At 36.8% G+C, this 24,216-nt stretch overlaps 1 protein-coding gene across 3 annotated transcripts; it reads right to left on the bottom strand.

The window, feature by feature from the left end:
• Positions 1–1,487: 1,487 nt before the first annotated feature.
• On the bottom strand, positions 1,488–23,283 carry slc6a6b (solute carrier family 6 member 6b). 3 transcript variants are annotated; one of them, XM_027140788.2, is made up of 15 exons: positions 23,103–23,283; positions 17,869–18,098; positions 17,352–17,486; positions 15,779–16,004; positions 15,163–15,295; positions 14,453–14,587; positions 14,113–14,216; positions 13,869–13,993; positions 12,117–12,229; positions 10,832–10,969; positions 10,171–10,273; positions 8,757–8,857; positions 7,696–7,866; positions 6,878–7,029; positions 1,488–2,383 (listed from the first exon to the last, which is right to left on the bottom strand). In XM_027140788.2, exons 2-15 carry the CDS (start codon positions 18,095–18,097, stop codon positions 2,353–2,355), a joined length of 1,896 nt encoding a protein of 631 aa, XP_026996589.1. In that variant the 5' UTR covers position 18,098; positions 23,103–23,283; the 3' UTR covers positions 1,488–2,352. The 3 variants fall into 3 exon arrangements, with proteins under 3 accessions (XP_026996589.1, XP_026996588.1, XP_047666538.1); XM_027140787.2 differs by lacking the exon at positions 23,103–23,283 and adding an exon at positions 21,247–21,630; XM_047810582.1 differs by lacking the exon at positions 23,103–23,283 and adding an exon at positions 19,223–19,365.
• Between the last annotated feature and the right edge of the window lie 933 nt (positions 23,284–24,216).

Here is a 24,216-nt window from a genome sequence, read left to right on the forward strand (position 1 = left end):
TGGCAGGGATCTTCCTTTCAGTTCTTTCTGAATCACTATACCATCTTAACCAGTGGGCTAGCACTGAAATGCCTTTCTACTCCCCAAAGTTGCACTATGGTGAGTGATTAATAATCACAAACGGTTCCCTGCATACCAATACTGGTCCATAGATAGATGGATGGATGGATGAAGGGAGGGGAAGGGAAGGGGAGGTTGATAAAACTTTGTCATTGCAAAGAAAATAGAAAATGTGCAAATAAAAAAGTGCAGATAAATATGTAAATATACGTACAACAATAAATAAAGGAATACATAGGAATATGTGCCAGTTGTATAGAGAGTACAATATATGTAGGAAAATAGAATTATACTGTATATGCAGTGCAAATTTGGGCATTATGTACATTGTATATACAGTAACCAGTAAATATACAGTATAAGTAGAGATAATATACATAAATCGATTTAAACTAGTGTAAGCAATGAATGTAAAGCTATATACAATTATATCTGGTAGGAAAGCTGTAACAGAATGTATAAGGTGGAGCAGAACTGCAATGTGCAATATACTGTATTTACAGACAGCAGTGTAGTTTAGAGTTCAATAGGTTTATGGTTGTGTGGGGGAAAAAACACCGTCAACCTGCCATATAGGAACGTACCAATAAATACAGAGAACTTCAATGACTTCTCCATTCACCCAATCTAATTCAATAGAGCAAATTTTGGATGTGGTAGAGCATGAACAATCAGCAGAAGCAATTATGAATCTAAAAAGGAATTTTTAAACACATGTAGCAATATAAAACTTGTTTGAAAAGGAATGGACAAACAAGTGCAAAAAATTCACTATGCCCCTAACTAAGTGAGAGGGAACAAAAGAAAAACCTTCATTTTGATACAAGATTATGAATCAAATAAAGTAGTAAAATAACCTGAATCTCGTATCAGAGACCGTTGGTAAATGAGCAAGGGCTTGAGTTTCACAGATCATAACAGGATTATCCTGAAACGTGGTACAAATCTCACTATAATCTGAAAAGTTCCCTAGTAGAGGGCATGCCTGTAAACACCAATCTTACAATTTTATGCTATGTTTCTCATTTAAAACCAAAATCATGTGGTAATACTGCATGTACACTGGTAAACACATGGTTGATTGGCATCTCTGGAAAATTGTCCATAGTGTGTGATTGTGTGAGTGAATGAGAGTGTGTGTGCCCTGCGATGGGTTGGCACTCCGTCCAGTGTGTATCCTGCCTTGATGCCTGATGACGCCTGGGATAGGCACAGGCTCCCCGTGACCCGAAGTAGCTCGGATAAAGCGGTAGAAAATGAATGAAAGTTCTTGAAGCTACTCCCTAACCAATACTGCAATGCATTAAGTCTGTTGGAGATATAAGGATATTTTTGCTAATAATTTAAAAACAATCATTATCAATGTATACTTCCTTGGTTTTACATGTCAGACAAACTCATTTTACAGAAATGAATTTCAGTCGGAATGATTTCATATTTGTTTTATTTTTATTGTGATTACAGCTCATCAACATACTGTTATTACATTGTTGTTTATCAAACTTTATTAGCAATATATAGTTTCATTTTTTTGGGTTATTAAACTTAAATGCCTAAGAAAAATATTGTTCATTGGTGCAATAACAAAGTAAAAGTGACAGTGAATAAGATATAAGATTAAAACAATAGATTGTATATAAATACAGTGTATGAACTAATCTGGATGTACCTCATTCAAAGGCAGAGAGTTAAACATTTCTACATAATATCAAGAAATAATCTTTCCAATGGTATTTCTTTAAAAATCTTTGTCTGAAAAATTACAAATACAGTCAAATTTATTATGCATAGTTAATGGTTTTGTGATAACAGGTGATTTTCTATTAATAATATAGAATTTCATATCTGTCCATTCTTTTGACCTATTATACAAGTATGAAATGTAAAGATGTAAGATCAAAAAAAGAAAGAAAATCTGAACTTTGATCACTGCAAACCAAAACTATATTTGTGTCCAGATGATATTATTTTATTATAGAGTATATATTGTATTATATTGTAAAACGTTGTAATTATCTGTAAAAGTAATCCTAAAATGTGTATTGCAATTCTTCGAGAAAAAAATAGATACAGTATGATGATCCATGTTACGATAAATGAAATGGAAAAAACATCAGTAAAGCCAATCCTCCAAATATCACTGAAGTCAATGGTAAACAGTGAAGCTAACAACAATTGGTATTTGGATTGTTCGATGCAAGTCAATGAGGTTTATTTTGAGAAACAGAAGATTATAGCGTCTGAGAATCAGCTATGTACAATATGCTGCTGAGATCCCACTGCCACAGTGCTTTATTGGGGAATGAAAATGGTGGTGGTGTATCTGTAAAACATTTACAGAGTAAGGAATAAAATGTTTTTTGCAAATAATCAGAGACAGATTGATCCTAGGACAGTTACTGTACTACAGAAAGTGGATTAATTTCCTATACAAGCACATTCTGAAGTGTTTTTATTAGTCCTCAAACCGCAACAATTTTCCAGTTATCAATTTTTTTTAATTGTTGTTATTTAAAGAACATTTATCCATTTACAGTTACTTGTAATATTGTGGAAAGCCCATAAAATAGTCTAGTTCCTGTAATCACTTATATTACAACAGTTACAAAATTCCCTAGATTCTTTGTTGCACCGGAGACGCCTTCCAAAACGGTCAAACACAAAACCTCATTATATCCAAAGTGATTTAAATCCACCGGTAGATACAGTAAACCTGTAAAAGTTTTTATTAGAGAAATGATAATGTAGGTCTAAAAGAAAGAACGCATTAATACAAACCTTACAGCTGCACTATTGTCAGAGTTGCTGTAATAGTAAATTAACTAACACCTTGTGACTAATCAGAATCGAGAATGCAACAGTTTTATGATGTAAGAATAAAGGGCTGGGTAATTCTGATGTTTCTACACAGATGCTGAAACTGGTTTGCCAAACTAAACTTTCTATTCAATACCCAGGACATCTTTACTGTTGTCTAGATTCAAGGTTGCCTGATCAGCCACAAAAATTAAATAGTCTATTGATTTCCAAAAAACGTCATACAGGCAGTGGGCGTGTCCTGCTAGACAACAGAAAGTAGTGTGTTTTAATCTGAATAATGCCCAAGCCTTTGAGTGGGTTGCTAAAACTTTATACACTCTTAACTATAAAGAACTAAAATGGATTCTATTTTGCCTCACATGTATGGGTAAAAATCCAAAAAACAGAATAGATAAGACTAATATTTTAGTCCAGAAGGGGTCACAATTTACCCCAATATGCCAAATTTGAACAAATCTGTACTATGGATACAAACACACACTTATTTTTAGCACAAGATTTTCAATTACTTATGCCAAAACCACAATGGGATGGTTATAATTTCCATGGCCTGATAATAAACAAAGCAGATTTCCATCTCCATTGGGAATCTGACTCATTAATCACATGTACCCTGAGAAAGAAACGATTCATCTTCTGCAAGTTAAGCTTGGGAAGTTTTGTGCATTTTTGCAAACTCTCCAGATTTCTTATCCCTTGGGTGCGATCAATCTGTTTCAAATCAGATCACTACTACAGCAGAAGCTGGGGAAAAAAGGATCAGACCTTTTGTCTCAGTGCAACTCTGAGTGACCCCTGAAACAGTAACACTGTTATAAACACAATGAAGATGTACATTTACAAAATGTTAAGTTTTTTCCTGGACAAATTTTCCATGACCTAATATGGCACTTCTGGTTGTGTCCTCACGATCAATATATTAAGAAGCCAGGCATATGTTAAAATACCTTGGCTTGGCGTTGTTGGGTCACGTTAAAGAGACACTGTGTGGTATTGTGTCACTCCAATGCCTTCATGAACACAAAGGTAGGACTGAGTTACATTCAAACAATCTGAATGATTGTAGTTCACCTCAGCAAAATGTTCAGCAAAAGCAGGAGTCTTTTTCATTTTTTTGTTTCAAAAATAAATGTTTATTAAGAAATAAAAAATGTTTTAGGTACTCCAAAATCTTTTAAATACAGTTTTGCTTCCAAGTTATCATCAAGAATTAAAAAATAAAGAACTTTTCAAATGTTCTCATGGATTACACCGACACTTTGCCAAACCATATAGGTGTAAAAAGTTTTGAGAAATCTTTCTCTCTCTCCTTCTGCATTAGGATCAGATCATGAGAATAAACGGAATATTCCAGAGTTTTTAAACCGTGATACGGCACCCATAGCTGGGAAATCAGCAACAACAGTTTCCACTATTCCCTACACTAATGAAAACGGAATATCTAGGAAGTACTCTCACTTTTTTTCTCAGTAAAGTGAAAAGTGGAACAAAACATTAGGAAAAAAAAAACTAAACAGGAATATTCCATTAATCTCTGGACTGTGACGGAGTTGGAAAATTTCTTGCACTAGATCTTATTATTTGATTTTCAATTAAGCCATTTTGCAAAAGCAGCACTTAAAATGCTATTTCGGGGAAGGTCAAAAAACACTTCTGCCTTCACAACTAAGAACCAAATAAAGTTGTTTGGCTACAATGTTTAACTAAGTGATATATCGGTCAAAATCAGGCTATGAAAAATCATATAATAAGATAAGAGAAGATTGATGCTTGTTATTTTACAGATAAAATAATAGAAAAGTCATAGCATTTCTTTTTAAAATACTAAATTATGTAAAGTATCACAGTAACTAAATTTTTTTTAGTTTGGTGTTACCTTGCAATGATCAGTTGGCCCCTAATGTGCCTGATGTTTCCTGTTATTTTTTCATAAAGAAATTTCACTGCAAGTACCATCTTTTTAAAAGACAGATATAATGCATATCATCCTATGAAGTATTGCACGTTACAAATTCCACCAATTGCACTGATTAAAAGCTCTATATAAAATTTGTCCTATAAAAAAATAATAATTGCTGACAGAAGCCAAGTACAATCTTAATATTAAGAATACAAAAGGCAGTGAAAAATAAAAGAACGAAATGTACAAACAGCTTAGATTTGACCATAAAATACTACCTTTGAATTGGTATGACACAAAAGCCTGGGCAAAAAAAAGTCATGTTTTAACATGCCAGTCTCAGTCTGTCTTTAAATAATTGTCTGTGGGATATTTAGTGACTGTTGAAATGTGGGTAGAACTGAATTTGTTTGGGCATCTAATTACACCAATGCAGGAACGATGCAAAAAAAAACAAAAAAAAAACGAAGCTCAGCTGTATTCAGAGTTGAGTTACGCCCACTTAATGAGGATTAATAATGCCAAAATTATGCAGCCGGGTGTCCAGAAGGTGAGATTAAATATTTGTCAGATGTGAGAGTTGCTCACGAAAGTTCTGGCTTGCTTACAAATTTTTCTTAACCATGGGCTTATGTACAATTTTGGTTTGAGCGGGCAACAGTGTCACTGTCAGACAGATTCATGTTACAATGAAATTTGTGTTTTGATCCATAAATACAAGCCATTATTGACAGTCATATTTTAAAATGTGGCATTTGAAATTTTGATTTTCCTATTAATTATAAACATAGCAGATGAGTACTGAGTCAGCTTATCTTTAAAACCGTTGTTTTTGTTTTGTTAATTTGTTTGTTTTAAATTTCAACAGGACAGCATATCCAATTAACAAGAACAGATACAATATTGATCTCGTTAATCAAATATCCGGTCTATTAAATGGTGTGCACAGTTTGCACAATGTGCTGGATCGAGGTGCTGGATCAAGTGCTATTTTATATGTGTCGCAATAATGAGTTTGAAAGCCTCTTTTGTTGCAAATGAGTGTTACTACAAACTTATTAGAACTTCAATTAGATTTATTTCAATGCTTGACTCATTCAGATATCAGGGTGTTAATCTTTTTTGGTTTGAATATTTAAATGGTCTATTGTGTTTTTTTCACACTTAACATTTAACATATTTATTTCTTTAGGATTACAGCTGTTCTGTTTAAAGTCATTGGCCAAACCCTAAATGAAAACCCTGTTGTAGACGCTCCTGCTTAGGAGCAATCTGGCAACCATGTAAGTAAATTGCATAACATAAATGAGGATCTCCAAATACGCTTAAATTTCATCTTGTAAATATTGACGTATCTTTTGGATTTCAACTCTGAATACAGACCCATGACAATAACCGGTGGACAGGATGGATGTTATAAGGTAAATATTATTGTACTAGATCAGTATGTTAAGAATTAGTGTGACCATTTGTGCTTTTCAAAGATGCTCACAGTAACTTAGATGTCTTAACTCCTCCCGCATGTGCAGTGGTAGATTCAGTGTGGTAAACACCAGACAATAGAGTAGTGTCTCTGTTTTAAAAGTCCAATTAGTTGCAATTTTACGCAAATAAATAAATATATCTTACCAAAGAATGTCCACCAAGACACTTTTTTTTGTCTAGGTACACTAATGTTACTTTTTAAACACTATATATATCTGCAGCACTTAATTGGTCTGTTTGTCCACTCCAACAATAAATCATTTAAACTTAATTATTTACAGAAAAGGAAAAAAAGAAGAAAAAAAAGATTTTTTGACTATTTTGACATACTGGTGTTTGTGTATGGAAATCAATATATTCTCTAATTACAGCAACAGTAATAATAGTAATAAGAGTATAATAGTAACAATGTTATGATAAAATATTAAAAGCAGACACTGTCAAAAACAAGAGTAATTTCCTCTGTTTAAAAAAAAGAAAGAAAAGGGAAAGAAATTCTAGTGCAGATATGTAGATATGTAAACCTGGTCCTACGACTATATCAACATTTTTTTTTTTATATATATGTACATGGAAAGCAGGTGATTGGATTCTCTCACAGAGAGCGCTCACATCATGGTTTCTACAATAGTGTGGCTGGGCTTGATCAAGCCGTTGTTCCCGTTAGGGTCAAGAGGATGTGCCTGTTCTGAGCCCTTCGGTCGGTACTCCTGAGGACATGAATTTGTACTGCCTCGCACTGGAGCTGCCATTGCTTTAATCCTCTGTAAGTAGAAAAGAAGTTGCAGGAGTTGAGAAGAAAAATGTGGAATGGTTAGCTCATTCGCTTGGTTTCTATGACTATGATGTTTTTTGAATTGTTTTTATTCTGCAGTAAATTTAAACCTTTGTGCAAATCTAATTTGTTTAAAAATAAAAAATAAAGGTTTAAATCATGCCCTGCGATGTCACAACCAGGATGATAAGATCTTCTAAGATCATGTTGCATATAAAGCCAGTTTAACTAGTGTGGTAATAAATAAAAAAAACAATAAGTCTGCCTAAAGATGTCTAAGACCTTGCTTTTCAGATACGGTTTTCCTTATGAAGTGAATTTCACACTTCGATCAACATCAAAGTAGCCATAGTGTAACAGATATCTTAGTTTTGACTAACGTTTAAAAGAGAAACATAGTACATAGAACTAGATATAGTACAAAATGTCAAAATGTAAATGATTTTCCCCTTCATTTGAAAGTCCCTCACTTTGTTTACTTTGCAATACAGAAATTATTCCAACCGTTTATTCCAAAAATGTGCTGCCCTTTTGGTTTGAAGTACAAGGTCCTCTAGGCTAAATGCATAGACAAGACAGACCTGAGAAGTGGACTGCTGGGAAAAAATGGATGTGGGATAGAATTGACCATATTTTGTTGTATGGGAATACTAACCTCAATTAGAGGGCCTTCAGACTGAATGATCTTGATCACAAACACCATAGGTATGCAAATCATGGAGGAAAGGGCGAGGGTCCAGCCCAAACCAATGGCCCAGTCTGGATACTCATAGACTTTGTTGTACGTCAGAGGCTTGTATTTGACCAAAGAGAAAATGAAACATCCCTGTAGAAAAAAAAACAGGTAAATTAATCCCAATCAAAACCCAACTGAATTATGTTGTATATCATTAAAACCCAAATACTATTGGTCTTCTTCATAAATTGGTCTTTATTATCCAACTAGTACTGGATCATTTTATTTACCGTCTGTACAGTGGTGATAATTCAGCCCCATGTAGTCTCAGAATAATGTTTAAACCTTAACTGAAACATCAATTATCAGAATAGAAAAAAAAATACTTTTGGGAAAAAGATTCTTGTATATTCTAATAGATTGTATTATACATTGCACTGCTGCCACATGACTGGCTTGCTGGATTATTACATGAATGAGCAGGGGGTAAAGGGTGTTCCTATTAAAGTGAACAGAGACCCAGGTGATTCAAAATGATTCATCCAATGACTCTCAAAATTATCTCTAAATACAGCTAAATGGTGAGGAAAAACATTTTACAAAGAGTCAATTTGACATTTTACAGGATGCAAGAGTTTTTAGATCAATTTGCAATTTGTTAATTTTTGAATAAAATTCTTTCTCTGGAGTAAAATGTACTCCTACTGTCAACCTCAAGGCCAACTTCAACTCCACATGCCAAGTAAGCAGGCAGATGGCCATATGGAGTTCAGCACTGTGGCAAGCAGTAAGTTGTACAAAATAATAAGCAAATAAAAAATTTAAATACAATATGTGCAAATTTGGAGCTGGATTTATAAGAGGATAAGATGATTAAAGTGAATCTCCACAATTGTGTCAGATGTTTTTAAGGATATTTAAATTTCAATTTTTAAAACCCTGGTATGAATAGATAATTAACAACAAAAACAACTCATCATACATTCTTTCTTCTACTTGTCTGGGTACAGTATCGTCAAAAGCAAGGAAAAAAAACTCACCACACAAAGAAAAGGTGTGATTGCAGTCCAGCACCACTTCATCCAAGGATTTGGTCTGTATCCGATCATGTCCTCAATTGCATCATAGAAATTATCAGCACCTAACAGGAAGTAAAGACTCTGGTCATTTATATTATATAAAAGCACTTGAAATTACATTCAAATTACTACATACACAGATTGAGGACTGAAATTTACAACCAACAGTTTGAAACTCATTCATAGCTAATTCATTACTGCTAACTGACTGCTAACTGACTGCTAACCAGCTAAGAATATAACATTAAAATATTCTATAAATATAAGTAGCTTGCTATCTTAAATACATTATGTGACTAAAGTATATGTTTAAACATAGCTCAAGTTAGAGAGCTATAGATTTGTCTCAAGAGTTATGTCTGTTATCATACATTTGATATATTTAATGTTATTCTAGTGTGATGTATTCCAAAACAAATGAACAAATGTTATAAAATGTGCTTTTCTTCAAACATTAGCAAGAACTAAACAATTACCTCAGCTTAGGTATTAATTATTAAATAACTAGATTGAAATTGATGTCTAGCAAATAGGTTTTTCCCTAAGGTACAGCTAACAAGCTAAAAGTCTGATATTAGCAGCTGCCATAGCTAGATAGTTATCTTGTACAAATGATCATTGTGAACCTAATTTGTAGCCATTAAGACATATAGAAACAAGAACACTATCAATCTGAAATCCATGCTTAGCAAATTAGCTGTTAATAACGAATAGCTAACAAGCTAAAAGTTTGATATTGGCAGTTGATAGAGCTAGCTAGCCAACAAATTGTCCTTGTTAAACTAATTCATTCATGCATATTAAGTCGATTATATAATATAATATCAATGATATTGAACAACATTCCAACAAAGCTAGCTAACTTACAGAAAAATACAGTTTCACTAGTACACATCCTGCAATTGATGTTTTAATAATTACCTGTTACTAATTGTCTGCTAACATATAACAGTCTTCAACTTCTATATAGCATTTTAATCTGCCCTTTAAAAAAATATTTATTTTGTCGCTAAACACAACTGAACCATGCTTGTAAAGTTGTTTAAGACTTAAGTGTAATTTGTTAAGAATAAATTGAGAATTCAGCTCTTCTGAGTCATTAAAACTAGTCTTAACTCATTCCAATGTTTTTTCCCCACAGGTCTATATTTTGTATATGCAATTTGCCGTGTGATTTGAAATTCAAATCTGAAGCCTGACCATTTGACTGCCTGTGTTGACAGAGGCTAAATGTGATTTTGGACTGCTGTTTAAAAATATGTATGTAAGATTCACTACACAGCCTATATGCTGAAATGTTAGCTTTAATTTCACTTTACTGTATACACGTTTTTCCTCCTTACTATTTATGTGAAATATTACTTGTTGAACTTACCATAAATCCAGGCTACTGCAATGCATTCAAAGAATGCAACCCACAAAAGGCACACACCACTGGCTGCATAGTAGTCAAAGAGCTGAAACACATACATGCCACCCTAAAAAGAAGAAGAACCAGAGAGCATGGTCATTATATCACACTCAAGTCCATGTACAGGCTTTAGACCTACCAAAAAGCAAAAACAAAGCAATGATCTCATAGAACAGAAGGTCTTACACAGTTCACTAGCTTTCTTTGTACGTAATGGCAGAACAATTATTTGTGACATTTACTTTTAAGGTTTATGTATGATATTATGTCATGGAGAAAAGCCAGGCCGCTGCAAGGAAGGCTAAGCAAGGATGAGCTAAAACACAAAACTGAGACTCATCACTGGGGACTTAGTTATGGGATATTGGCACAAATATTTAATTGTAGAACTAATCCACCAATTTGATGAGACATATTTGTTGCACAGATGGTTAACAAAAGTTAAATGCATTACAACATGCATTAATATTCATCTTGCAGCTGGAACTATTAAAAGCTGTGTGGTTGCAGAACATTTATCCACCATAATGGACATTTTAGAATCAGGCATTCAATAGCACTGTGGTATAATTTGATAATTAAATAGTTTTCATTAATTATCAGACCATTTTTTCTTCGAACTTACCTTAGTGACCATGGCAAGTCCCAGCAGGTAGCTTACAAAGCATATTATAGCTATGAAGATTTCTCGACGGTAACCCTTCCGTAGGAAGGATGGATACAAATCCACCAATGAGGTGATCTGTCCTTCCACTTCAACAAACTGTAAGAATAAGCAAAGTAACAACATCAGGGAAACCAAGATTTATTGAGCTGCTACAATATCTTGAGAAAAGGGATTTTAAAAGCTACAGAAGCTTGAACATGATCTTAAAATGTAGTATTTTGGACCAAATAGTGGAATTATCTGATAATAATTTCTGCACTGAACACAGATTTCTTAACTTGATGTTTTGTGAAGAAGCTATATTAATTCCGTTTCGAAATCCACATTCAGTTTAACGGGGCCAGCAGCAGTAAGATCAGTAGCGTCCTGGACCAGGAAGCATGCTGACCTAGTGCAGTGTACAATTTCATTTGGACAGTGAAATGTGATAGACCCCCTGATTGACACAAGGGTCAACATGATCTTTCCTCTTGAATATCAGAGTTAATATTTTCATTTGGTTATGTTAAAGAGTGTGGGGAGTAATGTTGCATTCATGCCCAAAATCAACTGTATACTGTATAATAATATATACTATAGATATATACTATATACTATTGTGTTTGCAGATATAAACACTTATGCAATTGAAGTACACTTCATTTGAGCATGCTAACATGCAGTGCTGAATACCACACTTTGTTGGTTGACTTAGATGTGATTTGACTGACAATACAGATTGTTATCTATACTAGGCTAAGCTATGACAATAAATAAACCACCATCACCCAGGCTTGCCTAACCTTCTTCCGGCAATCTCTTGTGACCCTGCACCATTCCTGATTACAACTGTATTAGCTTGTATTACTTTCCCTAATTAGATCACAAAATAACAACCTAATGAATAATGAGTTTTAAGAGTACAGATATAAGTAACTGATCCTCAAAAATCATCTACTTTGACTACTAAAGTGGTCACTGGATGTCTCTGATGACCTTGTGATTCTGAAATGACAGTCACTTTGTTTTTTTCCCAACATTCTTAATTCACATAATAGAATCTCGTTTTTATCAGCAATACGTCTAAATATAAATAAGTCTCAGATTGTAGCATCGTATATTTTTGGTGTTTTTTGTGACCATTGGGAGTTAGGGTTGAGTTTAATTAACTATATTTTTAAGAGTGATAATTAGACATACAGAGATAGAAAAGATATCAAATCAAATCATGTTGGTTGTACAGTAATAATCTTGAAATACCGACCTGACTGTCGAGACCTAGTAGCAGAAGCATGATGAAGAAGAGAATGGCCCAAAATGTAGGCAGTGGCATCATTGTCACAGCTTTAGGGTAAGCAATAAAGGCCAAGCCAGGACCTAGAAGGGTAAAGAACAGAGAAGGGGAGGGGAGGTGGAGGAGAGTATAGTTAGTAATGCTAATCATATGCACTTTTTGATCCATGCCACTACATTGCGCACGTTGGCATAGATCAAATAGATGAATAAACAAAAATGTGCGAATAGTTCCTAGGCATCGAAGCAATTCTGGCAGACAAGTTAGAGCTACTAAGGCTGCAAATATTTTCACTAGACTTTTATGTCTCTTTAGTTAGCTTAAAGACAAGATTTATCCAGACAAGAAACCTTCAAACAAATGTATTCTCTGAGCTATAGAGTAAATAGCTCATAAGTTTTTATCCTTCTGAAAACCTGATCAGATATCAACAGCAAAAGAGAGAAACAGACAGCTGCCTTCTCTTACCAAGGCCTGTTGTAGGTAATCTTTTCTAACCTGACATTGCAAAAACCAACTTACAGACATTAAGAAAAAACAGCAAACATGTACCACAGCACATTTTAGCTGCAAATATTTGTCCAAATGTACATCCAGAATCCAGGCAAGCAAATGATGTCATGTCTCAGTCCAAGGGCAGAAGGACTGTCCCTCTCAAGGACAGGTTTCAGCACTTAAAGAAAACAGGACCTTGGCCACACCCAGAAGAAAGTCTTCTAAAACAAACCACGCTTTGCTTACCTTTCATGATGTTTTGTTACATAACATATCCAATACAGTCATATACTGTACTACAGCTCTGTTTTAAAAAGAGACTCATCTGGCTAACTATGACATTAATCATATTCCTCGGTAGAGCAGCCCAAGTAAGTTTAAATAAGATGTGATATATAAACACAGCCATAAAGATTTATTCTTTATACACAATGTGAAGTGAAGCTAAGCATGCCTGAGTCTCAGTAGAGGCAAGAAATAGCATTGCAGATGAATTAAACATTGAAAAAGGGAGCCAGTTAACCAATCGATCCGTCAAATAACTTCAGCTGATTAATCTGGTACTGAAAGGTGAACCAGAAGAACAAATCAAAGAATTCTAAATCGAAATGGAAAGAGAGCATGTGGAATGAAGAGCTCAAAAAATTGAAGATCTGAACATTTGTCCAATATGGTCTACAGGATGGAGGAAAAGAACAAATACAATCTGCTAGAACAGCAGCCAAACATCACAAATCGCTGTTGGAAAAATCAAAGCAAAATGCATGTTACAAAACAGGCCAGCATTCCAAAACATCCTGGAACCATAAATTTATTTATTCTGTGAGCTTGGCACAAGATTTGTCTCGGTAATTCCCCCACCCCACCACCTTCAATATCTGCAGAAACAGGCTTGAGGAGTTCTAATAGAACTGTTTCAGTCTAACTGTAGACTCTTCATTGTTAGCAGACTGGACAAGATCCAATCAAGGGCTCAGTTTTCCCAGGGTCTCCATGCACATCCTCTCAATATATCTCCATAGTTTGTTTGACGAATCCAACCAGAGTGAGAATCGCTCCCGGACGATACATTCCATTAACAACTACATCTTCAGCTTGTTTATTTATTAATTTGGTTTTAGCGGTGTCTCCGATTTTGTGGCCGCTGTTTTTAAAAACGACTGACTCATTTTTGTGTCTTTTTTGAAGTAACAGTGCCCACCATCACTGCTACTTTTACCCTCGTACCTGACTCTGCCACATCAGCAATGTCCACCCCTTGCTCTTGTGCCATGAAGCCCAGGATGGAAAATATTGCGAAGCCAGACACAAAACTTGTAGCGCTGTTCAGGCCTCCCAGCAGCAAACAGTCCCTATGTCACACATATGTCATGGAGCTTGTTAATTAACACAAAAGGAACCTAAGTTCCCACTTTTTTGCCTGTTGACTGGACCAATCCCATGGCCCCTACCCCGTAGCCAGGTAGCTCACCTGTAGCAGTTGTATTTGTACTTGTTGTAGCTCCCCAGTGATGTCATTGCTCCCAGACAAATGGCATAGGAAAAGAAAATCTGTGTCCCTGCATCAATCCAAACCTACACAAAAAAATGAAGCTATGTTACGTCAAGTAATAACTGTTAATACGGTACAAGTTTGTTTTCATTACAAGTTGGATTCTTGGCTTGTCTGCAAAGTGCTTCATGTGTTTCTCAAGCTCATGTTACAACACCAGACCTGATTGAATGAAGTGCCTTAACACATGTAATTATTAATTTACTTCCCAAGCAGTCCTCAAGGTGATTCATTGCTGCAAAGGCTCATGAGATCTTACCTCAGGATCCTGCAGACGAGTGACATTTGGATACAGATAGAATTTGATGCCTGCGGCTGCCCCGGGAAGTGTGACACCCCTGATCAGGAGAACAGCCAGCATGACAAATGGAAAGGTTGCTGTGATGTACACAACCTAAAGGAAAAGATTAAGTGGATGCCGGTTAGATATGAACTCATTCATGTGACAGGACAAAGTCTGAAAGTGGAGATTTCTACTGTAATTAGCAAGACTTGCATATTTCAGGTTAACCATTGAATATGTCTCACCATCACTTTTGTTAGTGATCAATACAAGAATGGACAATGTCCACAATGAAAAGTAGTTAATTGTGTTAGTTGTGGCACACATTATGAAAACATTGGCAGCATTTGGTGGGAGTCATTGCATTCAGGCAGAGTGCACAAATATACCAAATCAACAAACTGTCTACAGAAACCACAGCCTTAGTACAATATTGAGGTCTGTTGACTGCAGGTAGTTTGATTTCAACATCTTAGGCAACAATACATCGGGGATGGTGGTTTGTGATGATTACTTTGGCAATTTGCTCTGTGTACCAGAAGCCAAAACATTACCTAAGGTTAGGCCATACTAAAACATGCTAAGAGTTGATGGCCAGAACCCTATCATGTACACAATATGCCTTTGACTGAGAAAGTAATGATTAGACTAGTCGTGTACTAGATACCAAATAAACCACTTCTCACCTTTCCTGTGGACTTGACACCCTTCCATATGCAGAAAAAACAGATGACCCACATAGCAAGGAGACACAGAGCCAGGTCCCATTTAACAGGGCCTATGTTCTCAATACCATCCGAAATACTGAGGACATTGCGCCTGTAGGGACATGAGATACTGGTGAGATATTTCAAAAACAGCAAGAGCTTTCTTTAATAGATTTACGTAACATCATGGATGACAGAGGGAGACATGTTTGAATGGATGTTTGAGGCTGAATCAAAACAACCAGACAGACAGAGTAGAATGAACAAGGCTAGTTTATGACTCCAGATTCAGCCAGTCCTCTCCAGCTCCTTTACTATATAATTACTTTATGTGAGCTGAGCCCGTGTAAAGCCAAGCCAGTCTAGCAAACACAGGCAAGGACCGGGTTGTAAATGCGTTGTTGTCTAAGGTTATTGAGGACACCTGCTATTTGACACAGAGTCACGATAGCATTATACAGTACAGATCTAAGCCAGTCTTAGAAAATCTTAGAGGATTTCATTGGAGCCACATTCTTTCAATAAAGCCATATTATTCCCATAAAACACAAGAGATGGAAAACCAAACTACTCCATTTAACATTTAATTACTTACTCCCAAAACTCGGTGACTGGTGAAGTGAAGTTGGTAGCATTAGCAAGGCTCATGTTCTTGCGGAATATGTCCTCGATACAGCTCTCTGTGTTCCATTTATTATTGCAACTGGCCCAGGGAATGTCAGGATGGAAGGACTGGAACAGGTAGTACAAGCCCCAAGCCAAAATCACAATGTAGTAGACGTTCAGTAGGGAAACGATCACAATGGAAGCATAGCCGATACCTGCATGGGAAGAGTGAAAACATCAACAGTTACTTGAGATACATCAACAGCAGATAGATGGTGCCCTGAAGAGGAGGTCCTCAGAAGGATTCTTTATCTTTTCTGAGAAATAACTCATGGCCAGCTTTTGTCACTCAAATAAGTTCTCACATCAAGTGATTTCTCTCTTAGAGGTGAACTGGCAAAGCGCCACTAGGAGAAGGACTATAAACTGCTGGATGACACATTCAGATAATAGGGACAGGGACATGTTGCTGTTATCAAGATGTTCTAATTAGACTAATCATTAAATCCTGTTACCTATTTGTACATCAGACAGAGTATAATCCCTCACTGAACCTCAGTAAACCTTTCCTGACACAGATTCACATTATCTATGTTGCCATTACTTGAAAAGTTTTGCTTCAGTGAACCACAATAACCAGCATTGTACAAAGTACCCATGTTAATGAGGAGCAAGCATGTGAATGAGGAACTGTTTGAATTGCACTGTGCTTACACAGCAAGCACTGTTTGGGTTTGTTTTTAGCTCGAAGGAAAGCTGTACACATTGGTACAAAGCTGTTTCTATGTTTAAGCTTACGTATTTGTTGGGAAGAATGTCAAAAAGTAGAACATTATACATGTACATCACAGAAAAAAAAGTGAAATAAATGTTCAAACGTTTTCTCTTTTGTTCAAAAAGGAATTCCCATAAATATTCATGACTTGCAATGCTGCTTGCTGTATTGACTTACCAAGCATATGAAATATCACTGTGCAAATAAAACAGTGTTGTGAAGGATGGTCTCTGCTACAACTAAAATGGAATTACTGTACTGTACCTACCTCCATGAAGCATGCAAAGTGGTCAGTGACTAACGGCTTGATAATGTCAGGGCTTATAATGAAATCTTTTTCCCCAACTAAGTAAACATATTCCAAAACTGTTACTGTCTGTTTTGTGCACCTTCCTTTCCTGGTTATAATGAGTCTCCCTCATGGACTCAACCTTATTGCTAGTCATCTCTTTAATGTTCTGCCTCTCTGCTGCCATGGAAACACTGAAATTAGCACACTCTACATGCTACATGCTCTCAAGGTTTGGCTGGAAGTGTGTGTCAGTAGGACCCTTTGAACGTGTTCGTCTCCGCTCATGTTGAAAAGGTTTGCTCAGTTCAGGAAATAGCATTTCAATTTTCCATAGCAGCTGCAGTTTTCCTCTATTGTTTAACCGTAACCAAATGTTGCACTAGACTATTCACCACTTCTACTATGCTTGTTTCCTCCAAAGGAACAGGTGCAGGACGAATTATTATGCTCAATTGACCACCGTTTTTATCATTTTCAGTCACAATTGATACTCACCAGTAAAGATGGGGCAGATTTTTTCCCAACAAGTGATTCCTCCCTGAGAGGTGAACTGGCCAAGAGCCACCTCCAGGAAAAACACAGGCAGGCCTCCACCAAACAGGAAAATGAAGTACGGTATGAGAAATGCACCTAGGCAGGAACAAGACAGGGAAACTCTCATAAATGTGTTTAATTATGATCTTTGAATCCTGTTAGCTATAAAGACAATGATTTACTACAGTTCCATATCTAATCTCAGTCATAACCTAAAAGTGTGACACTGAAACTCTTCCTCTTACTGTGCATTTCCTGTCAGTGAAACCAAAGCTTGTCTTTCTCCAAATATGGGCTTGTGGTGCTCAGAACAGTGATAGAAGTACTTGTGGCATTCAACACAAGCGAATCAGCATAGCTTAATTCTAAACGCTTTGATACTCTAGTGAATTCTGGTTAAATGTAATTCAGCTACATACCGTAAGACCTATGATACCTATTTCCTGTGTTTTTGAAGATGTACAAGCCCTTAACTTACCACCACCATTCTTATAGCAGAGGTATGGGAAACGCCAGACATTTCCTAAACCAACAAAGCCTCCAGCCACAGACAGAAGAAAGTCAAGCTTGCTGGCCCACTTCTCCCGCTGAGGATGTTTGCCCTCAGCCTCATCTTCAGGTCGGGTGCCGGGACTTTTCCCCGGGGATGGCTTCAGAGTGTCCTTATGGAAGTCCTTCAGACACTGAAGCTTCTCTTTTTGTGCCATGCTGTAAGAGAGAACAAATAACAATCCAAACATTTAATGCGTCAACGAGTGCATTTGGTTGAATTCAACACAAAAACCTGTCTGTGCATGGTGTGATGAACTTTGAGGAACTCTACGCTGAGCATGTGCAACAAATGTTCAAAGTGCTCTGTCTCTTTAATTAACACAGCGCTTATGTATCAAGACACTTTTCAAAGAGAGAATTGTTATTACTGGCTCAGGGTGTACAGTTTCAAAGTACTGGCCAAAAGTGCCATGGAGAAGCCCAGATCCAATCCCAGGGATACAGATAAAGATGTCAGAAATGCTCTGGCACCCTTTAGCCTAGCCCCCTTTTAACTTGGCACGGATAGAACACAGTACAGTTCCATTGAAAGATAGTTAATTTAAACAGGGGTTTGAACCCCCCACCCCCACCCCCTGGGAACACACACGAAAATAGTCTATTGTATGTTAAACCTGCAACACAAGGAAGAATCTAAGGCTTTTTTTCTAAATTATGTCCTTTAAAGGGACAGTACGAATGGTAGTAGGTACAATATCCAGTGAGCTTGATGTATTAGTCAGCGTTTTCTTTCTTTTTTGTCTAGATTTCAATTGGAAAGTATCACACCAAAGATAAGGACCACGTTTCTATAAAGGTTTGAACCCACATGGAAAACATCCACTGTCAAGATAAAACACTGCACTGTTATTACGAAATACAGCTTTATAAACTGTAGAAATAGAGTCTCGTTCCGACAAAGAGGACACTAATCATCTAACGGCACAATGATTCTATATAAAATCTACGTGGTTTCAAAAAATCACCAGAAAGTGCCAGATGAGACTTTCAGAGATTAAGGAGTTTTCTACAACGAAAACACAACAGAAGAGTGAATACATTTATCCTTGATATCATCTGTCCTCACTCTTTACACTAATAGAGAAACAGAGACAAAATACAGCAAACAAAATATTTTGTCAAATATGGTGACCTGTGACCAGTTTCTGGTGTTAATACACAAATCCTGTAGAGTAGTAAATAACAACCGATTCTTGGAATAATAACATATTTTCAAATCATGTTGAGAAATCATGGTGTTAACCATTTTTGTAATTCATTCAGGTGACCCACACACTTACATCTCCTTCATGGCTGCGTCAGAATGCTGTGTGCTGTTCTCTGTCCACTGTCACCATGCCTCAGCTGTCACAGCCTAAATGTGTGTGCGGCTAAGAGTAAGCCCTGATTGACGGTGTAACCCGCCCCCCAGACTAAGACAATTAAATACTATCAGCAGATTGGGCTCAGCTTTGGGGTGGAGGATGACACGGACTCGGATGGTAAATTTCCACTCCTCAAAAGATTTAGCTTTGCGTGTGTCCTTGCGACTCGCTGTAACCCGAGCACTAAACAGGCGTGAGGGGACGGACCACCTCTGTTTACTGCTGAGGACCTGCTGGCTATTTAAATCTTCTGTTGTCATCCCACCTCTTTTTAAAGCGTTTCCAGTAATACCTGGTAACTCAGGCTGAGAGGTTGATAGCGTCAGTCTCAAGCAGAGGATGTTTTTGTATAAACTAGTTAAAATAAATGCACTCCAAAAGTGGACAAAAGAATAGACTTATCAAAATATTGGCAAAGAACGGAGCATTTGCATGAGGCAATTGTACAAAAAGGCAATTGTATGCCAGAGGTCAAATTTTTCCATGTGAGATTCCATGTGGGAAAAAAACACAACACTAGAATCCTGTTAAAATTTTAAAATAGAAAAAGCTGGTCATCTGTTGAAGGAAGTTGTAAAAAAAAAAAATTATATATATATTATTTTTGTTGACATCAGGCGAGGTTGAGTCATGAAAGGTTATTTGATAAGACAGCTTAGATTTCTGTGAAGCAGCTGCAGTGCTCCCCCTTCAGTTTAAAGAGAATCATAAACAGAGCCCACGCCACTACCACAAAGCCCAAGGGAGCTCGTAATTAGAAGCGATTTGCTTTGCTAAAGTTATAAAACGTCAAGTCACAGTCCCTCTCTGCTCTGCCTCATTGCCTGCTTCTGCCGGAGGATCAAGTAAATACAAGGCAAGTGCTATGTAATGTCCTGGCTACTGAGGGAGAATTCACGTCTGACGTCCATGTGAGGTTTATTACATAACCACTATTTTAAATCCATGCACATTTCCTGAGGGTACACGCATTAAACTCTGTCCTCCCCTCTTTCACAGCTTTTTTATTTATGCCCAGCACACAACATGCATCTTAATCTTGACTTTCCTGCAATCCCAGTTTTACAAGAGGACACTTGAAAATTTCAAGAATGGATTCAAGCAAATCTGAATCTTAACAAACAACAGCAAAAGGCAGAAGAACACTAACTTCTCTGGATAATGCCCTTGGATAAACACCAGAGCTCTTTGCCTAACTTCCGCTATCCCTCTCTAGTTTACGCCATCAAATTGAATCCTAATGATAATGTAAACAGAGTAAGGGCTGAAAATGGACCAATTTCACCCTTTAACCATGTCTCCTAGATACAGCAGACACTACCATTGCGTCATAGTCAAAGTCTTCCTTTCTTTCTTATATTCCATCACAAGCATGCAAGGATTTGTTTAAACAAAATACAGAAAAAACACTTGGGTTAGTCTTATTCAGAAAGAGAAAACATTCACTAAAAATTTCACTACATTTTTTCAAGCAATAGCCTTGGGCATCCTTTAAAAAAAAAAAAAACAACCTTCAAATGTAGCCGCTAATAACTCAGAACTGTATTGTCCATGAACTTTATTTATTTATCTTTCCTGTCAGAATGACAGTGCCTGACAAGATCTTGTTCAAACAAATGTTTTGGTTAGTGTGTTCACCACCAAAAGCTTCTGTTAAATCATTACTACAATGATACACAGACCACTTTTCTTGTTGGATGTCTTGTTCTTTTTTGATCCATCACAAAACAAGATTTTTCTTCAGATTAAAATAGGCTTCTTTAATTAAAAAAAGGCTCTGTGCCTTGTAATATAGGCACTTTTTTAAAGGGTATTTTGCCATTTTATTCTTCTAGAGCCTGCCACACAATAGTGTGCTAGCAAACAAAATAATGGATGATGAGTCAAAATAAGGCAAGAACATTCCAAATAAAATAACAAGGCCCTATTTAAGTGATTACCTGTCGCAGTTTAGTTCATCCTCTAGAGAAGACATGGAATCAGAAGCAGGTAGATGGTCCAGCTTGACTAAGATGTTCAGTGAGCACTGCTCAGTTCCCAGAAAGAGAATGAACCCAAAAACATACCACTGCAAGGGTTAGGGGTTCTTGCCACTTTCTTGGACTGAGGTGCAACCTTTAAATTGCCTTGAAGCCAGAAAAAGGAGGGAGTTCTGGTGATGGGGGAGTGGAGCTGGACAGCTAAACACTTTGGGGTTTGACTCATTCATGGCAAAAAGAAGAGAAAGACAAAAACAGGGTTTCGTTGTAGGAGGAGAAGATGGCTGGTTGCCAGTGATGTGCCCTAGTCTTATGCAATGACGCAGTACAATGTAGACACCTTCTTCATAATTCTGAAAAAGTGAAACTGTGAGGATTTATTTAAATCCTGAAATCACCCAATGCCCTAATATGTAATTTTTTCTTTGTATTTTTTTTTTGTTTGTTTGGTTTTTTCGACCACACTGTGGACAACCACAGGACACAACCATAACCGTTAACAGTTACCCAAGGTTTCCCGGTCTTAATTTGTAACTTTATTCATGCATTTACGTTTCCTACTTTAAATCTATTGTCTGTTTTTACTTGCATGTCATGTCATGGTTTCATAAGTATGCAGAAGTACATCACGTGTCAGGTTTACAGAGGTAACTAGTCAAACAATAAGCTATTAAACACCCCATTGATATGCATGAAAAGATGACTAATATCCGGATTAGTCTGTCAGCATTCACAAGACTTGCTCGGTATAGAATACATTAAGAAATAAAGCAATGCAAAAGTTGGATTTATGTAACTTTCCACACAGGTTCAAAAAATCACTATGATGTGCATTCAAATGACATTCAAGTCTCACATCTTTTGTGAAATGGACCAAAAATATAAATATATAAATAGAAAAATAATCAGGCATATATTTTGACTGTAGCTGACATACATCGACAGTGTTAACATTTTATTGTCTACCATAGAGGAAGTCTATGTATGTCTAGTCTGATGTTACGCAAAAAAACTGTGTATTTGTTTGGCATCTCTAATTTTATCCCCCTTGTAAAGCCTGAAGTCTAAACACACATCACAATCCAGTGAAGGTGGGAAGGAATCTGCAGAAGGTGTACACACACACACACACACACACACACACACACACACACACACACACACACACACACACACACACACACACACACACACACACACACACACACACACACACACACACACACACACACACACACACACACACAACCACACACACACAGGGGTACGGAGTGGCATTTATGGACAGCAATGGGACCTCGTTTGACCCCGAAATCAGAAGGCGCGCGACCGAGCTCTCTGCGCGCGCGCGCACGCACGCACGCACGTCCCGCTAACCCCGTTCCGTTAATAAATGAAAGTGGCTGAAAAAAGCACGAGACTCTATCAAGTAAACCCGGGACTTACACACACTGAGCGCGAGGAACTCTAAAGCCAACATGAGCGCGAGACGAGATAAGCCTCAAAACATCATCTGGCTAAAATGACATCTTAATAATAACACTAACTAAGCTTGAACAAAATATGCACTCTAAATAAAAAATACAAGTGTCCACGAATTTAAACAGCAGATCCGTAAATACATTAATTAAATGTAAAATTATAACGGACTACAGGGGGGGGGAAACAGACGCTTATAAATAAATGTGTATAAATAACTGTCACAGTTCATATAAGTATATATGTTTAGGCTGTGTGCATGCATTTAATAAAGATATAAAACCAAAAACAAATATATACATATTCTATGTTTTATACATTTTTTATAAATTTCTTACCTCCTCTGATTTTTCTTGATTTATTCCTTTAGTAGTGCCTTGTCTCTTGGGTCTCGTGCGACGATGAATTGGATGTGTCGCGATAAATTTAATTTATAAGCCCTTCTTTCCGACCTTTGTCTCTTAAAATGGGTGGCCAATAGACATCGTCATGAGTGGAAAAACACCGGCCAGCCTCTTGGTGCAACAGGAGGAGATACACGAGCCATTTTCGTTCGTTACTTCCTGCTCGCGCGCTGCTCTCAAACGTCCTACAGGTCAGATGGGGCGGTGCACGTGTGCGTCAAACACACGCCTGTTTACACGCCTGTTTATAAACTCACTATACAGCAAGGCTCCCAAATTGTCTGCAGACATAAGCCTTTTATGTTGAAAACAAAACAAAATAAAACTATTTTCAGGCAAGAGTGCCTAAAGCATGCTTTAAACGTTTGTAGAAGTGTACACACATATCATCACGTGTACAATTTTCACCTGTTGATATAGGTGTATCTGTGACATTTACACATTTTCTGTATTGCTTTTAACAGACAGTGTCATGGGGAGCTGGAGCCTATACCAAGGGCCAAAAGGTGGTGGACAGCTGCACACATACTCACACAGCATGCATGGACAATTTTGGGATACCGATCTGCCTACAATGCATGTGGGGACTGAGGAGGGATGCGGGTACACAAAGCGAAAGCAGGAATCAAATCCCTAACCTGAAAGAATGAGGCAAACAAGAATTGAAAGAATAGGAAGAGAATATTGTTTTATTAAATTAGTAGTTTAGAATGTATTTCTGCTGAAAATAAAAGCTGTATTTGGTCACAGCACCACAAACTATTTATTTACATATTTACTATATACAATCTTTTTTTTTTATCAAGAACACATCAAGTAAAAAATTGGCACAAAGGAAACAATTATATTTTAGATCAGTTTGTTATATTTTGTTTTGTTTTGCTTGTAATTATAACCACCAGGGGACAGTTAAAAAGAAGTGCAAGGTCAGGACAAACAATGTGATTGCTTATTGAGAACAATGGTGATTAGCATTTGGGAATGATGGTGGTCGGTGAGCGCTAGGAACAATGGTGATTATTGATAGGTCGTTGGGAATAATGATGAT

This window comes from Tachysurus fulvidraco, chromosome 2 (assembly GCF_022655615.1).
Source record: "Tachysurus fulvidraco isolate hzauxx_2018 chromosome 2, HZAU_PFXX_2.0, whole genome shotgun sequence".
NCBI lineage: Eukaryota > Metazoa > Chordata > Actinopteri > Siluriformes > Bagridae > Tachysurus > Tachysurus fulvidraco.

Excerpts from the sequence above, each read along its gene's own strand:
- slc6a6b (XM_027140787.2), bottom strand. The coding sequence starts at position 21,281 with ATGTCTTCTCTAGAGGATGAACTAAACTGCGACAG. Across the intron at positions 15,296-15,778 it reads CCAGTCACCGAGTTTTGGGA|GCGCAATGTCCTCAGTATTT; the intron begins GTAAGTAATTAA and ends ATGTCCCTACAG. Across the intron at positions 8,858-10,170 it reads TGCAGTAGCCTGGATTTATG|GTGCTGATAATTTCTATGAT; the intron begins GTAAGTTCAACA and ends ACTTCCTGTTAG.